Source organism: Chaetodon trifascialis, chromosome 21 (assembly GCF_039877785.1).
Source record: "Chaetodon trifascialis isolate fChaTrf1 chromosome 21, fChaTrf1.hap1, whole genome shotgun sequence".
Classification (NCBI taxonomy): Eukaryota; Metazoa; Chordata; class Actinopteri; order Chaetodontiformes; family Chaetodontidae; genus Chaetodon; species Chaetodon trifascialis.
This window is the reverse complement of record NC_092076.1, coordinates 12176609-12194524: the sequence shown is the minus strand read 5'-3', so window position 1 is coordinate 12194524 and position 17916 is coordinate 12176609. Positions and strand designations below refer to the sequence as shown.

The 17916-nt window shown below is 41.2% G+C and overlaps 1 protein-coding gene across 11 annotated transcripts in view; it reads right to left on the bottom strand.

Moving 5' to 3' along the window:
• Positions 1 to 17916, bottom strand: part of LOC139350195 (protein outspread) — a 47534-nt gene that overhangs the window by 18644 nt on the left and 10974 nt on the right. For 6 of the 11 annotated variants that reach the window (XR_011603490.1, XM_070991406.1, XM_070991404.1 and 3 more), the window contains exons 4-6: positions 6265 to 6416; positions 4384 to 4468; positions 219 to 519 (exon numbers count right to left, since the gene is read on the bottom strand). Coding sequence is in view for 9 of the 11 variants with exons in the window: in XM_070991406.1 (XP_070847507.1) it covers positions 219 to 519; positions 4384 to 4468; positions 6265 to 6416 (538 nt within the window). In the remaining 2 variants the exon portion in view is untranslated. Of the gene's footprint in view, positions 1 to 218; positions 520 to 1431; positions 1486 to 4383; positions 4469 to 6264; positions 6417 to 17916 lie in introns of all 11 variants that reach the window. The other 5 variants (XR_011603491.1, XM_070991408.1, XM_070991413.1 and 2 more) reach the window with 2 other exon arrangements.

Genomic DNA, 17916 nt, shown 5'->3' with positions numbered 1-17916 from the left:
TATCATTTAGCTGTTGTATACTACAAAACAGTGACTTGTCAGACTAGTCAATCACTATTACTACTACCAATGCCATGTGGCAATGCCTTTATTTTAGCTAAGACTAGCATCCTGTTTCAAAAGGGGACCAAACTGTCCTCATCTAAGGGTGAAACAACAGCTGAAGTATATATACACAGGATGATGAGGAATTTGCATGCTGCCATCTCAGTCCTCACCGTCTTGAGTAGTGTTACTGGAGTCCGGTTGGCTCTGGCTCAGCTGGCTGATACAGGAGGCACTGCGGCTGCAGGGGATGGTGGCCCTACTCCAGCGGCTCTCTTCCTGCCACAGAGTGGCACGGCTCATTGGGACACGCTCAGCGCTGGCAATGCTGCTGGGCAGACAAGGGATGCTTCCTCCGCTGCTGCTGCTGGTCACTGTCACCTTGGCAGGACCAGGCTCCTGGGAGGGGGTTTGGGTTGGAAGGAGTGGATGGGAAGAGGAAAGGACATAATGGGAGGTAAGGTCACAGAGACACTACAAAAAAGGAATATGAGAAGGACAGAGGTTAAAGAGAGATTAAATATGGAATAGTAAATGTGGAAACTTAAATAATGGAAATACCTTTTTTTGTGTGTCCAATAATGTACCAACCATGATACAACTGTACCATCATATCAGGTTATAAATGAGCTTTCTGAACAGCACTGTCATCTCCTATGTCTTTCGCTTGGAGAAGTAACGATCGTAGTCTTGGTGTTCAGTGGCACGATTTCATATAATTGGTCATTTCACATTTTGTATTTGCTTTTTTCTGACTTTTTATGTGCATGTCTCAGAAATGACAGTGACAAAGCAAGAACAGAACAGCTTTCATCATTGGTGAAATGACTAATTCTGGGAAGAGGGAAGGAGGAGAATGTGTGGAAAGGAGATTGACAGCTTGACAAAGAACAAAGCGTTCATTCATGACAAACACACCTGCATTATTGAGGGATACAAAGAACAAAAAAACAGATTCTGTAGAGGTTGAATATACTGGAACAGAATTTCGAGAATAAATAATACAGATCATCTTATCCAATTAAAGAATACAAAGAGCACACAAAACTAAGCACTCATTGGGTTCAGAGTTTTATGTCACTACGTACAGTACATATCAGCAGTCTCACAGGATGATTTTAGTTCATACAAAGAGAAAGCAAGATTTCCAAAGCCAAGCGACCCACAAACATCACCTGTTTAGCCAGCCTACTTTGATCACCACAAACATGCTGTTGTGCTAGGAATTACCCCTTCAGTATCAGAGAGAGAAGCAAAAACCAGGTATTTTTTTTATCCACCCTTCACCCGGATTGATCAGGATTATCTAAAATATAATTTATTATGTTTGGGATTTCAAAGCCAGAGGGTCAAGCAGGATAAAAGCTTTGGCCAAGCTGAACTCACTGGGTATCCATTCATGTCTTCAGTGGAAAAACACTGGTTTGGAGTTACTCCACCCTGCCAATCACAAAAAGCCTTTGATGTTAATAGTTAGTATGGCTGCTTCTAATCAATACAGGTAGAACCCAAAAACCTGTCTCAATGATTTCATAGTTTCTGTATTATTTGAACTTTGATGTCTAGTTTCCTTCTCATTGAGGCCAAATTCATGCAAATCCATAGAATAAAGCACCATTACAAGATGTTCAGTGTTTTGTTGCTTTTAGAGCCAACGTAAAAAGCCAAAGTGAAAATTCCTTTCATACTTTCAGTTACAATATGACATACAAATGTGTTGCCTGCCATATAATCTGTCCTGTACTGAAGGTCAGGTGCTTCACCTTAGGGGCACTGCCCATAAGGTAAACATGTTCCTCTGCACAAGTATTTACGACAGCTAACAAGCACAAGTCTCCAGTAACTTCAGTAAATGTCAGGGGAGAGCTTTCAGGTGGAAAATCTGTACCACTCGTCATCCCCAGAACAACTGAAGGGCCCATGAGGAAATGATAGAAACGGACATTAGACAAGCAGTGAAAGCATAATCACCCTCACTGATTATCAGCCCTAATTGTTTGGCTTGGCCTTGACCACTTGACTGTTATTTCAAGCGGTACTCATTTGACACACATGCGAGGGAAAAGACAAATTCCTGTTGTACAGCATCAACCAGGTTTATGTACTAACACTGTTGTTTAAAGGAGACATCTTTTACTTACTGAGATAAAACACAATCATATTTTTATGTTAAGACCAGCACATTTACAGTGCCTGCCCCGATGTGTCACTATTCTGTGTTAAATTCATGGAAAGTAGTTTATCACCACATTTTGAAAATGAGATGAGAAACAGAAACAGTAAATAGACACAGAAACACTGGTAGCCCATTAAAAGGTACACTCCTCTACACAGGAAAGTATTGTTGGCCAACAGAGCAACAGACAGATATAAATGACGGAGGTCACATGGGACGCAGTCAAGGTCATCACCGTGTCAGCGCTGCCTGTAAATGAGCCTGTTATTGTAAGCCCGGAAAGGTCACAGTCTGATTCAGGGCATCGTCATTAGAGGAACCAAACAATGAACTTCAGACATTTTTTATGGGCACTCACCACAAATTTGGCCTCGCATCAAAAAGGAGGAAGGGAAGGGGGGTAACAGTATCCCATGGTGGGTGGTATGCACAATATTATATGATATGCCTATATTTTATAATGATTATATAACTTGTCATTGAAATCATTATTACGGTAATAAAGCTTTACCTAATCCGGTTCTTTCATTTCTACCTACCAGGGAGAAATATGACTGCACTGACATGAAAAGTGCATTTTTATTCCCTATGGGGATTTTGTTTCTAATGGATGTCACATGACTGGCTTGAATGACCCTGTTCACCTTGATCTAAGACTGTTGTGTTTGGTCACCAGATTTTGTGTCAATATTCTTAATATCATTTTATTTCTTTCAAGATCAGAGACACATTGCTGTCCAAAGAGACAATGTTTGTCTGGCCCCCTCTATAGGGTGGTCAACGTGGACAGTCAGCACGTGAACAGCGCTACGTGGGGACTCTTTTTCCCCACATAGTGGGGAGGCAATTCAATTGACAGCATTGTAATGTTAAAAACATAGAGAGATTATTTTGTTTGAAATCACTGAAAACATTTTCTATGAGGGTATGATGATTTATTACCAACAACAAATATGCCTCTGCTTCGGGCAACACGGGATTTCACAAATGTCCCATTCCTCATTAAACCCTTTGAGCTGTTGCACACTCCTGCACCCACACACTTTCACAGGACCCAGAGGTGATGATTTCTTTTGAAAAAAACAGTTTTGAGCAAGCACATGAGGTTAATAAGTAAACAGGCAGGACTGAGGGCAAAAGGCTGGCACGTGAGACGGCAGCTCCTGGACATCACAGTGAAACAGAGTGCACCAGCAGATTCATAAGCGAGAGGTTCATGGTCACAGTGCTGAAAGTTACTGCTGAATGTTATTTTAGCAGACAGCTGTCATCATTATCCTCGCTTGTTTGCACGGGAATATTTTGAAATCTGTTCCACAACAATGAAACATGACGCAAGTACTACTTGCAGAAAGAGCTGACAAAATGTGTAAACTTGTAAGTCACAGCACCCAAGACACCATTCAATCATTGCCGACAGTGTAATTCTTTAGCTACCACTTAACAATGACCGCAGGAATTCATTTAGATGTGACGTGCAGTCTATTGAAACGAACGTATCACGTGACAAGAGTGAAAACATGAACAGCATTAAAGTGTTGATTATGTGTCTGGAAGAAAAACAACATCTCTCTCTCTGAGAGGCAAACAGCTGATGTAGTCTGAGAGGAATGAAAAGCCACCATACTGCACACTTCCATAGCATAAGTTGTTATATATACAGTATATATACATATGTGAAATTGTTCTTTGTTGTAGCAATGGCACAATTGCCATTTATAATGTTGACCTTATCTTGAGCAGTGGTGATATAAAGCCAGATCCACATTCAAAGGGTGACTGTGAAATCTCACTGTGAGCCAAAAACAGCTCATTATCTGCGATTTGGAAATACTTCAGTTATACCAGCAGCAGGATTTTATTTTTGATGTATATTTAATCGCCTAAACCTAATAATCTCAAAATACTGTTCATCTGTATTCTCACTAAAGCTGTAACATCATCCTCTCCTTATTCTCCACTGTACATCTATGCACAGGGTGTCGTTATACAGTATTCAAGAGCCAATCCATAAACAATAGAAAAAGAAATTATCATAGCAAAAATATCACACTTACAAAAACATGACCCGCATCTGAATTTAGTTGTTTTCTACTCTTGCCTTGTTCAGTGTGAGCAAGGTAAAAGCACTTCACTATGGAGTGTGTTAACAGGTGTATTACCTGGTGAGTGGGTGCATCAACCTTGCGTTTTTTCTTCTGGTTCTGCTTATTGGTCCGGGGGTACACAGTCAGAGCCTCCTGCCACCTGTGAAGAGGGAAACAGACAAAGTGTTGTTCACAGGACACTAAATGCAGATTATACAAACCCTGCACCCACAGTGGATCAACGCATGACTGGGACGAAGTTCTCTGCAGCAAAATATAAACCATTGCACTTGCCAGGATAAGCTTTTGCATGAGCAAATACAACTAACAGATACAAAGATACAACTACACTACAGCAGATGAAACACCCTCCACTCTAAACAGTGATCTAATGCAGCGAACAACAACCTACAGTTGGTGCCTTGTCCTCCAGGTGGCAACATAAAGTATCTTAAAGCTATGTACGGTTCAGTCACATTTGACTTTCCTGATAATTCAGGTTTGCTTTTTTGCTCTTAGTGAGGATTAACAATGTTATGTTTTACTACAAAGGCAATTCCTGAGGACACTACTATTTAATTAGCCAGAGTGGATTTAGCTAAACATTGTTGTTGAAAAGCAAAAACACAAAATTTACTAAACAGCACAGATAATACTCTCACATTCATAAAAAACAAACAAACAAACAATGCTGTTGTGCCATCAAACCCACAAGGTAACAATGCTGTGCATATATCCTAAATCAAAATCATTTGGAGGAATTCAAACTTACAAGAAGTTTTACTAAAATGTTTATTGTTGGTCTTGACTGAGGCAAGAATAAAATGAAAATAAATAAATGTCTTTATTGACTAGAACTAGTCAAAAATGTTCATGGCTTTCTCTGTCTAAGATAAGGGTCCAGAGTTTTAGTCCACTAAAAACTGACTAAAAGAGGACAAAATATGACTAAAACTCATATGGACTTAATCTGAAAAAAACTGTCAAAATTAACATTAATCCTTATGTACTTGTAAAATATAGGACAATACCCCTGGCTGTTTTGTGATTTGAATAATATAGTTAGTGACTACAGACACACACGCTTTAACAAATATTTTCCTACTCCACCCACTTTGCAAAGAGTGGAGAGTCACACTATGAACTGTCATGCTCTATGTAAACATGTGACACAGTTAGAAATGGATGAGTCCCCACGCAGCACTGCTTTCATACTGTAACACAATGAGTCACAAGACATTTATGAGGAGTTTAACACAACCAAGAAAAACTGACAAAATAATACATGTAAATTTAAAATCCTGGTTGGAAGATAATGGCAACTTTACGAGGGCTAATATGACTGCGTGATGGCGCAGAACCAACACATGGGAGCCAGATGATAGGAGAGTGGGAGGAGTACAGTGATGGAGCAGGTAGCATAACGGAGAGTGGGCGTTGTGAGTCACAGTTCCCTAAGAATAGCAATAATATGTATGCTACCGCCAGGGAGGGAGAGTGTGGTGCAGAAACATACTTAGAAATGTGCAGCAGTGGAGGAGACGCACGAGAGACAACCTCATTATGAGGCTTAAAGCTTGTGATCTGTGACCAGACATTTGAGGGTCTGTGAGCATAGGGAGAGGTGCTGGAGAGGTAGGGAGGAGACAGTACAAGAATGTGCATTGTCACTGCAGTGTGGATTTCAAGTCTCTGAAAAGCACAGTCCAAAGGAGACAGCAGGGGGCAGAGCAGTTTTGGCAGTAGACGCAGTTGCGTACAATTATTCTCCCTTGTCCAAGTCTCTGTCATCTCTATCCACTCAAACCAAAGAAGAGAGCAACACATCAAATCATACCGCCCACCTAAGGCCACAGTTATTTAACATCACATCCTTACAACAGATATTGCCATATATAGCCCACACACCATAAAGGAATGGTAGATTGTCTACATTCACAGGTTAGTATGTCTTACCCGTTGATAATTTCTTTACACTCAGCTCGTATGAAGTGCTCTTTGTCAGGGGTCAGGATGCACAGCGAGTTCTTCTGACCCGTCCTGGACTCTCCATCGATGACGTCAGAGCACTGGTTCATATTGATTGTACCCTGGGGTAGAGTGCTGGGCTGTAGGACACAACAGAGACACATGCATAAAGTGTTAAATGTGGAAGTGAACAGACATGCCCACAGATCTCTCCACATGGTCCGTCTTTTCACACAATCCAGCCCATCATCAATTCGCATGCCAGGCTTGGCATGCCACACACTGTATGGCATTCTGTGCGTAAGCAAATGTTCTTGTTAGGGCTCACTGTGATATTTTTTGTTTCTTGTGATACGGATTTCAGCATTCAAAGACAGTAATTACCGAACTGCGTCACAGATGCAGCTTCTTACTCTATTTGCATAAGAAAGTAACACTGCAGCAATAATTAGGGTGATTTTAAGATGGGGAAATTAGGTAGTTGTTCACAACTCTGATGGACTCAGCACAACATTATTGCATTTGGTTAATAGTTGCCACCCTATCCAGCCTCAAGTCCATAATTAGTAATAATAATGCATTTTAAGTAGTTGTTAAAGAAGTTGGCATATTGTTTAACAAGTTTAAAAAGGGGTGGTATCTAGAATGAAGAGCATACAAAAAGACATTAAATCATACCCATTTCCATTTTTTACAAATGAACTAAACTGTTTTACATCAAGATTATTCACACTCATCTGCTCCAATGTGAATCACAATTTCGGCCCCAATCTACATGGCCACGTTGTATATTGTATCACTAGACAGGGCCTGAAAGGACCTGTGAAAAGGAGTGCCTGTGCCATTTATAAACGGTCCAAGTTCATGGGTTCACTGAGCGGTTTTGAGTTTAATCTGTCTGATGCCTGGCTGTGAGGTGTAAACCCAACTATGCACGCTGACATGGATGCCATCTGTCAGCCATAAATAACATGACCACTGGACTTGCACAATTACACCACTTTGTGTACAATGACTTAAGGTTTCATATGCAGGTTTATGTGAGTACACAGCGGCTTTGTGTGTAGGCACGGCTCATTTACAATGAATGAGACACGCTAGCCCAACTTGGAACAGATAAGATAATCTATTTATAGTCCACTGCTCTGCATTGCTATGAGTGAACATGTTGTGCTAGAAATACAGCTGACAAGATTAAAAAATGATTTTCTAAGTACATTAGCCAGTAAAACTCTTGTGCAGTTGCATTCTTTAAAAGACAGTTCCTTAAGATGGCAAATATTTTCACACACATTACCACAGATATTACTAGTTCAGAAAACTAACTTATGCTTAACCTGACCTCCACATGACTTATGCCAGCAATAGAAAAAGCCTTGATAATCTTATGTTCACTGAGGGATTTTATTTGTTCATTGAAGTAAATGAGTACTGCATAACTAAGCACACTGGACATGGGTAGCTTTTGGGCCCTTCTTTCACTGCACTAAACACACAGGCAGAATTATAGATGCAAAAATACCGCAGCAGTTCCAAGTACCAGGTGGCCACAGATAAAAAATTACAGCCCATCAGTAAATCAGAATATATTAGGAGATAGAGCTGGGAACAAAATTAAAAGGTATCACATTCACGTTAGCTAGTGACCACATAAATCTAACTAAAGGACCAAACTTGTGCAGCATAACCATAGGCTGTCAGCAATTGAAGCCTATGGATGGCCTCTAATGTGGCCGGAGAAGTCAACAGTTAACAGTTTGTGGTAATCCCACCCTGACGGCAGATGAGAGGCTCTGTTCATTTCGTCACTGGTAAATGTCACTTTCAGTCTCGGCTCTTTTACTGCTGTCTATTTTGTAATGAATAACAGAGTCAAAATTTGGCACAGCAAATTGGAACAAGGAAAATAGCAGGTTGGTCTAACTAGGCTAAGAGTGAGAGAACAATCTGAAGCAGTGTGAAATAACTTCTCTCATGTACCACTGGTAAAACAACAGTGCCACAGAGGCAGCGACTCTGTTGGCCATTATATTTTGGTTCAACTTCTTATGCCTGTGGCTTAAGAACGTTCCATCACCGAAGGGCTCTTGACACCAAGGTGAGAGGCCGGGGCAACAGCCGGGCTTGACAGACAGACGGACAAACAGACCTTAGGACAGCTGGGCGAGGGTCTAGGCCTGCTTCAGACTGGACAGAGAGACTGGCGTCAGCTTGACCTGAGAGCCCTGTCACTCTCAGACATGGCAAGAGGAACGAGGTTTGGGGATGGAGAGTGGGAACAATATGGGGTGAAAAAAGGGAGATTAAGTCTCAAGCTGGCAGTCAAGGAGAACAGCAGTGCAGCAGGGAAAAAAGGGGTTTTGTGGACTATGACTTTGGACTGCTAGGCCATCTGTCTGAGTAAACAAATCTAGAGTGCACCACGCATGTGGGCTTGTCCTTGGGCTGGAGTCAGAGGAGGATAAACAGCAAAATATTTCAAATTCTGGGAACAGTTGTACAAGCAGCTTAAGCCCCCAGTTTTTATAATCAGGGCATCGGATTCTCTTGGACACGGAAAATAAATCAGACTGACAACAGCCCTGATTAAAACCCTATTTTCATAAAGCTGCTCACCTCAGAGATTTGAGTGCTTATATGAAGTAGGTGGTGGTTGTGTGAGAGTACAGTATATTTTTTGCACTTGAGCCGTGTGGCAAGCAGCACGGGACTCCTCTCACACGTGTGCACCCTCTGCCCCAGCGCTGTGTCAGCTGAGCACCAATACACATCACTGCTGTGGGCCAGCCATTGCTGCTCTAGCCCCCAGACCCAGGCCCCCCGAACCCACACCTCTCTGTCACCTAGCCTAGACCCAGTCCCCTCTCCCGGGCCACCGCTCTCCACAATGGGCCCTTTGTGAAGCAGCACCAGTTCACACAATGTGGGATTGTCAGCCGCCACAGTCCACAGAGCCACTCCTCCCCTGAACCCTCAACAAGGAAATGACTGAGAGACAAGAGGCCCAAACAAGTGTCCTTTTGTGATCAGAGCTTGGAAATTATGAAGCCAGCATAAACTTATTCTAGTCCCTCAAGTTGTTCAGACAATAATATGAATACTGTCTCGATGGGAGTCATTGAGCAGAGTCTCAAGGGGAGACGGGGACAAATCAGAAAAAGATCTGGTTTCTCTAGGCCAGTCTGTGATGACTGGAGGGAATTTTGCTTCAGCACAAGATTGAATGGCAAACATCAAATTGAAATATTGTCAGTTGTTGCATCAAGAACATACATATTCATTTAATTAATCACAAAACATTAATTTATTTAATCTTATTTGGTTTTAGCCAACAGGTGGAAGTACTGCACAATTCTAAAATCTTTAAAAAACAAACAAAGCTACAGCTACTTGAACACTGCTGAGGCATGCCACATATAACATACAGTTTCAAATCTCTTTTGCCAGTAATAGGAGTGAATGGAAACACTATTCTCAGTTTACCCACTCAGGGAAGACAGGAAGTACTACCGATACTAAACATTAAAAACAACATATAACAGGGCAGCCAGAAAGTTTTCTATTCAAAGGTTCTTTCCATGTTTAACATTGAATTAAAATGCATGTCCACTGCATAGTTTGGGCCCTTTGCTCCTCTCCTTTACATATAGCATTCATAGTCTTCTGATCTCTGTCCAGATGTAGCATTACAACAGTGTTCATTAGAAACCAACTCTCTGTTTAGAAAAGGGTAATTAGTATGACCCATGAATGCATGCATGCCTTTGTACCCTTGGCTTCCTTCACTCTTGGCTATTCTGCAGCTTAGCAAAACATCCCATTCTCCCTTATGACACAGCGAGAGAAATATTTGCTTCTTTTGGCAGCTGGCTGATGGTCTAGCTTTCATTTTTGGTTGTGAAGCAAATTCTCTTCCTTTGCCATCAACATTTTTGGGTTTGACAGACTCATTTCTGGTCATGGAAAGCAAGAGGGTAGTTGAACTGATTCAGTTAAGACGAGCATGGGGGAATGAACTGGCATTTAACTATGTGACTGAGTCACACATTGCAATATCTTTTTTATTACATTCAGTTAATATCTTATTCATTTTCTAACAGTATGAATACACCTAAAATATTGCTCAACGATCAGGTTAATTATGAACACCTGTAAGTTGATCGGCAACATCTGTTATGTGGGATTAGGTGCCAGTTTGTCTGCCAACTTTGGTGGTGACAAATTCAAATGCTACCGTTTCACTCGTTAAGTTACATTACGCGTCTTTAGACATGTAACAGCAGGATCCTCAGTGCCTCCATGTCTTTCACCCTGCATCCAAAGCCACTTGACTTTGATCATTAAAGATATGGAAGCCAAAAGAAAAGCTGATGAACTGGCACAGCTTCATCCTGACTCATGAACATGGCCTAAAATCAGGTCTCTTCAGGGTCCAACATCCTCTGCTCATTACCGATAACAGCAATTATGCAATAAATCTTTCCTTAGCAACTTAGGACAACAGAGGTAAACACACATTTTTGATACAGGTGAGCATGCCAACAACCAGCTGCGGGGAAATATCCTGAGGTGCCAGACAGATGGAGTCACCTCTAGTCTTGCTACAGAGGAATATCAAACTGTCTCTCTCTGTCCTTCCTAAGTCCACAATAATCATACAAACAAAGATATACATAGCAATCAAACCAGGAACCAGAGCTGACAGATTGGTCATGGACAAGATTACAATCATCACTGTCCCAGAGTCCTGACCGTCCTATAATTTTACCACAATACTGAGACAATGTTAAGACAGTGCAATCACACATGATATTTATCTTAGCCTCAGTTATAATACCAACCCTAACCCCTGTCTGTACTTTAGACAAACATAAAGCTCTATAAAAAGCCACATGGTGGATATCTGACATCTCTGTTGCAGGGCCAAGTACAGTCCTCCAGGCATTCTCAGATACACCTCACTCCACTGGTATGCGTTCAAGACGTTCAGATGTATACCACAGCATAGGCATCAGCTCTATGCCTGGTTACACGGCAATAGCCCTGCGGTGAAGACTAACTGCAAGAGCACTGCATTAACACAATATTCTGACAAGAATGAACAGAACATTAAATCATCACACATTTCACACATATTTGTACCAGGTATTTCATAGAGGACTGTGGGTGGTAGCAGCACTGCTCTTATTATGGGGAATGGTGAGAGGATGTGGGTGGCTGAATGCTGCGTTAGGAGGCCAGCATTTGACAAATGCAGAGGAGGAGGAAGATGAGGGTGAGTTGGAGGATGAAGACCGTTTTCTCTGCTAGTGTGGCAGGATTCTTTTCAAATGGAGGCTTGGATTTTGCTATCAGTCAATCAGGCGTAACTGTACTGGAGTTACGTGAACCAGATGTTTCCCACTCCAGGGTAGAATAAATCAATGCATGTGTGTGGTTATCACATCAAATAATTTATCTATGAAACATTATTTTCTTATCCTACTGCATACAGCACTGCAATTGAAACGTTATAGTAGTTTGTAGAAGTAGCACAATGTTTATGCAATGCATGTAACAATAATAATAAATGAAGAATTGCAACAGACAGACAGTGTGAGAAATCAGTCAGTCTATGTCTGGGTGGTGACAGAGTAGATGGGCCGGCTGGAGAAACAGGTGCTGCGATCGAGTTGTGTCATGTTGCGTTGGCTGTTCAGACTCAGACTGTCTGAGGTGAATTATGGTGAATGTGTGTGGTTTCCCAGACTTGTAACTTTCCTTTCTTCACTATCCAACGCCCTCCAATATTCTAAAGGCTGCATCTTTCCTTGTTTTCCTTTTCTCCTCACATGTGTTGAACGATACCTCAGTTATGTCTGCTTGCTCCACTTATCAGTTCTTGTTTTAATCCTTCGCTCTAGATTGTATAGTATGTGCCAACTAGGGCTGAGAAACATATATAATCCAAAAGGTGAATTGCTTCAAGATGCACACTTTAGTTTCAACAAAGTAATCTTGAGCTTCAACCCGCCATTAGCGGTGCATATAACAGCATTTTAAACTCAGTGTTTCTTGCTGAAATGAATCTCTGGAGTCATTGTTAAGTTCTATCTCAAAGTTTTTACAGTATTGCACAGACTTATGTCTATGACTATTTTCTGATGCAACTGGTAATCTTTTGTACTGATGATTTACCAGGGAGTGTTACGCTGATCCAAGCCATAGCAGAACTTCAACTGTGAGTCACCTAACATTGTCTATTGGAGAAATTGAGCTATGGGACTTTGACTTTTGGAACCAGAGGCGCCCAAAAATAGCACTTTGCAACTCTATACGTGCACCTGCTGCAGTTTGCTGGACTGTTGTGGCTCCAGGTGGTGTTTGTGTTTGTTGACTAGGCATTATGTCTGGTTACAAGAGGTGATGCCACAGGAATCAACAGAGCAGTGTGCACTTGTTCAGTCTGTCCCTGCAGCTAGGTAGCAAACATTAGCTAGCCATCTGTCTGCAGATATCAGGCTAATGTCTCCTTGAAATGCAAACAGCAGACACAGATAAATTAGTGTGTGGCCTTCTTTGCTCTATCTGTGCTGAAACTGACCTTTGAAGTGGATGCTGGTGCTCTGCTGTTCAGTATTGACAGTGCATTGCTGTATTTTTTGAATATACATAACAATGACAGCCTTGAAGGTAGTGGAGGACTTTTGTTATTCTTGCTAATCTGTATTGTAAATGAAGCTCTAAAAAAAATTATGTTTCAATCATGTTTTAGCTGTTTTAGACTGTAAAAAATATTTACAATGACAAATTGGTTAAGCTTGAAATAAGCTGAGACATTATTTTTTGGCAATATCGTCAAGCCCTCGAGCTAACTATTTATTGCACATGCACAGTCAGCATATTTGTTGCTATTTGCCATCTCTAAATTAGATGTTGTGAAACATTTGCAATTTGTCACATATCTCAGTGTAGTGAACCATGGAGGCAGCAAAGTGTGGCTTATCTAAATCCCTCGATGGCTTGGCAGTGAATGCACAAATACATACCACAATGAGGTCCCAACTAAAACCAATTTAAGCTCATTGCATCTGCTCTTCTTTCAAGGCCAGTAACGATTATGACTGGATGCCCTGCACATTTGATTTTAATTTACAACACCATTATTAACCAGTTATTCTTCAAGCATCTTAATATTCACTCAAAGACAGAGGCACTCACTCACTGACTTCTTGAGCAGTAGTGCAGCTCTTGGATCAGCTTTTTGTCTCCACTGCAAAAAAACAGTTGCTCCAAGATCACAATGTGCCAAAACAGCAGTGTCTGGATTACTGCAGCGTCCCATACAGTACTCTGACACAGCACTTTGGAAAGTAGGCCAAGGTGAATAGGCACCCATTATATGCTGTGGCTATTGTTAAGTCACAGGGTCCCAATAAAAACTATTCAAAATACAAGCGGCACAGAAATATCTTCAATTCCTTTAACATAATTAACAAAAAGATCATTTCTGCCACTCAAGCCTACACTATGAATCAATTACGTAAGACTTGCAGTCAGGCTCCAACTACCTCTTTGATAATGATTGCAAATCTGCCAAAGCCTTGCTAAGTCAATGCAAATTAGCCCGTCAGGCAGGAGGGAAGGGAAAATGGCGGAGGGATAGGAAAATGTTCCTTTGGGAATTCAGCTAATACCACAGTTTTGGAGCTAGCTGTTTTTCCACCAGGCTGAAGAGCAGCTTCCTACAGGCCCAGGTCTGCAGTTAGCAGTTAACCTGTGCTGACAGCACATCATTTTAGAGGCTAAGAGCTTATTCATCAGGTAACAAAACAAAAATTCACTTCCAGACTTCTTAATGTGTCCTACGACTGGTTAACATTCAACATTTCGCAACTAATACCAATGCAATATCCAAGTTTCTGTACTAATCCCCAAGAAATACTATTGCCGGATTTCTTTCTTTTTGAGGATAAATGTTGTTCTACAAAAGCATTTAGTCATTTCACAAAATTCTCAGATTTTATTTTTGCTGTTTTGTGTTGAAACAAACACTTTTCAAAAATATAACAGTATTTACTTAACAAAGGTATGCTTTAACCAGACAATAACAATAATTATTAAACAAGACTATGAATATGACCAAGCATTGGTATGACTAATAATAATTAATAATTAGTGCTACATACAATATTTACATACAATATTTCGTAAGTACTTAAGAAGTATTATCAGATTCAACTGAGAAGATTTAAGGCACTTCCACAATGAATTCACTTTTCAGACCTGAAGGCTCCATCCATTTATTATAATGTCTATGCAAGATTTACAGTATGTGCTCTGGTTCAGGTCTGGTAATACTTTAGCCTATTTCAGATAACCAGCTTGTCAAAGATGTGTAAGTATTAGTTGAACAAACTGTGTTACTGTGTGCAAGACCAGACCAGAGTTAACGAAGACAGAGAAGATGGCTTGGTTGATTGCTCTGTTTTATGCTTTATTACATATCAATGCGTTTTCAGATTTTTTCATGCAGTAGTTAAGATTTCAAAAGGACTGCAGTTTATTTAAGTAGAGAGGGCATTTTCTGCTGCTTTCTCTTTAAAGCCAAGAAAAAGCACAGAGGAGAGAGCACTAAGCTGATTAGGTGCTGAGGCTGGAGGCAGGCCAGTCCATGGCTGATGGAAATGGGAATTTTGGGCCAGGTCCTGAGGAAGCTGGAGTGGGTTATTAAAGTGCGAGTGGTTCACCCAACAACAATCAGCAACAAGCCAAGAAAATTCTTAAGTTGCAGGTTATGTGGATTTTACAAGCAAGACCTACAGATGAAATAAGGCCCAGAATTGGTAGTAAGAGCTTTTACTGGATGATATTTTCACATGCATGTGAAATACGTCTATGTCTAATATGTATTATCTAAATATATCTACCATGACATATATGATTTACCCTTGCTATTGTTTTCATGTAAGACATTGCCAGACCCAATTCCAAGGCTGCACTTTCTTTCTTTCTAAAAATATCTTGGCAGTAGATCCCTGACCTTAACAGGTGTTTGGATTGGAAGGTTGCCAAGCTGAGGTGAAAGGTTAAAGGTCATCAAATACACCTGCACCTGTTACAACTCTGAAAGACGTTTAACTGCAGCTGTGGCTGTGCAAACCATCACAAGGCAGCAGTGTATTAGACACCCAGTCTCGGGCCAGTTTACAACTGGACTGCATCCAACCGCAGTGAAGTAACTAATCAACTCTGCCATCCATCCTGACAACCTAAAAACCTCACAGATTTATAGCTTAAGCGTGTGGTCATATCTCAATTTAAATGACAAATATTAGGTCAATATACTGGTAGGCTACAGTATCTGTGGGTAACTCACAATGGCAGTATTTTCACTGTCTACACTGAAAATGCCTCTTAGTGTCCCTACACTCCCACCATCACACATGCAGACACCTACCCACCTACCCCACCGTTTTATTAGTGCCTGTCTCAGAGCTGGCTAACCCCCCACCCTGATGCTTTAAATGAAACCTTTTGTCAGTGTCCTGGTCCAGTGTTTAGAACAAACTGAGCGAGCAGTCCGTCAGGCCGTGTTTGGCTTTATAGACAAGGGAGGGTTTACGGGAGAGAAGTTACACAATACTGCTGGCTGCTCTCTCCAACACAAATGATTTATTGGCCAGTGAGAACTGGAATGAAAGACAGAGATACAAGAGAGTGGCAGAATAAGAGAGAGTGAGGAGGTAAAAGGAAGGGAAAGTGAATCGGACTGAGTAATGGGAAAGTAAAAGTGAGGACCATGCAAGTGAGAGTGGACACTGGTTTACCCAAAGCCTCCTGGAGCCGGCCTTTCTCTGGATAATGAATAGCTGGAAATCATTAAAAAGAACAAGAAAATGAAGGAGGGTAAAAAGAGAAGGATGGTAAAAGACATCCTGAAAAAAAGGGAGCCTTTTAAGGATTCCTTACCATGGCACAACAGTGGAGCGCCATCAAGCATTTGGCTCGACCCTACATGGCAGTCATATTCACCAAGAAAAAAATGAAAAGAGAGTCCAACTTCTCCATCAACTGGAATCCCACATCAATAGAAACTGATACCTTATGAGAAACCATTTGCTATGAGCAATATAGTACTATTTTGCTCAAAGTGCTGATAGACCTAGTGCCCCGTGTGAAATGATCCTGTCCACAGGCTCACGCAACAGTGAGCACTAATATAATCATAGACCAGGGGTTGTCTCCCTCTTGCTTACAGCCTACATTTGTTGAATCTTGGCACTTATAACCAGAAATTATGTTGTGCAAAGTGCAAAAGTTGTCATTTTTGATATGTTAAAAGGGAGACAAAAACCTACTTATTGAGGTGAGGTGTTTTCCAAAGTGCCTTGGATTTTGGTCTGACCTGCACCAATTTGTTATGCATTTCCAGGTCAATACATGTCAATGGGAGCACTTTCTGCTCACCCAATCAAAGATGGACAGCTTAGTCCTCTTTTCTGGGTGTTCTGTGTGCATACTGGAGAACAATGCTGTTTTATTGACTGTAATTTGAATTTAATAAGTGTAATTTGACAGCCATTATTTTTAGACTCATTAGGCCTTTTGGCTATGGAACACACACACACACACACACACACACACACACACACACACACACACACACACACACACACACACACACACACACACACACACACACACACACACACACACACACACACACACACACACACACACACACACACACACACACACACACACACACACAAAATGGCAAATGGGAGTGGGGTTGTGAGTGAGAAAGCATGAAAATGTCTCCCTGTCCTTCACATTTGATCCTTAGAACAAGCACAAAACCGCAATTAAAGTTTGGTTTCAAATCAGCTTGGATCATGTTTCCTGGCAGTTCTCTGTGTGTCTGTACACTAATAAAAGTCAAAGCCTTAATTGCACTTTTAAAAGATAATAAAAGTGACCTAAGTGGTGCCATGTACAATAGTGGCTCATACTCAGGCCAAGCTCAAGAGTTTAATGTTTAAAGACTTGGCCCTCAGCCAGAGAGCGTTACTGCACTTCTGACTACAGAAATGGAATAATTCAAACAGAGGACAAGTGAAGATTTTTATCTTAGCAACATCCAGGTTGATGTGGTGACTAAAGCCAAGGCAAAAACTAAAGAGCACAGATAAGAGGACACTGGAAAGTCAGGCCAAAAGACCAGCAGAGAGCCAGATTGGTCATTCATCAAGTGAAAATACAACCTGGCCCATCCTCCATGAGACCTTTCGCTGGTTTTAGCTTAATCATACCCTCCTGGTAATAGTAAACTCAACTCTCCTTAGAAAGCAAGGCACTCTGAAAGTTGGAAAGTAGACATACTGGGTCACTTGGAGGACAAAAGGCCTTTGATTAGCAATCAATGTCAGCTGGTGGAGAAGAATCAGCCTTAGCAGGGATGTATGAGCACAAAACCCAGTTGCTGGGTTGCTAGTTGGTTTTTCTAGAAGTTTGTTGTGTGGTGTGACAGGTCAATCATCCATCATGTACTTAAACTTAGAGTAAGGACAAATCCTTGGCTTGGATTTGACCGGGTGGCTGAGGTTGAACAACTGTACATGGTGCTCTGTTTTGGTAGACAAGACCTTCCCAAGTTAC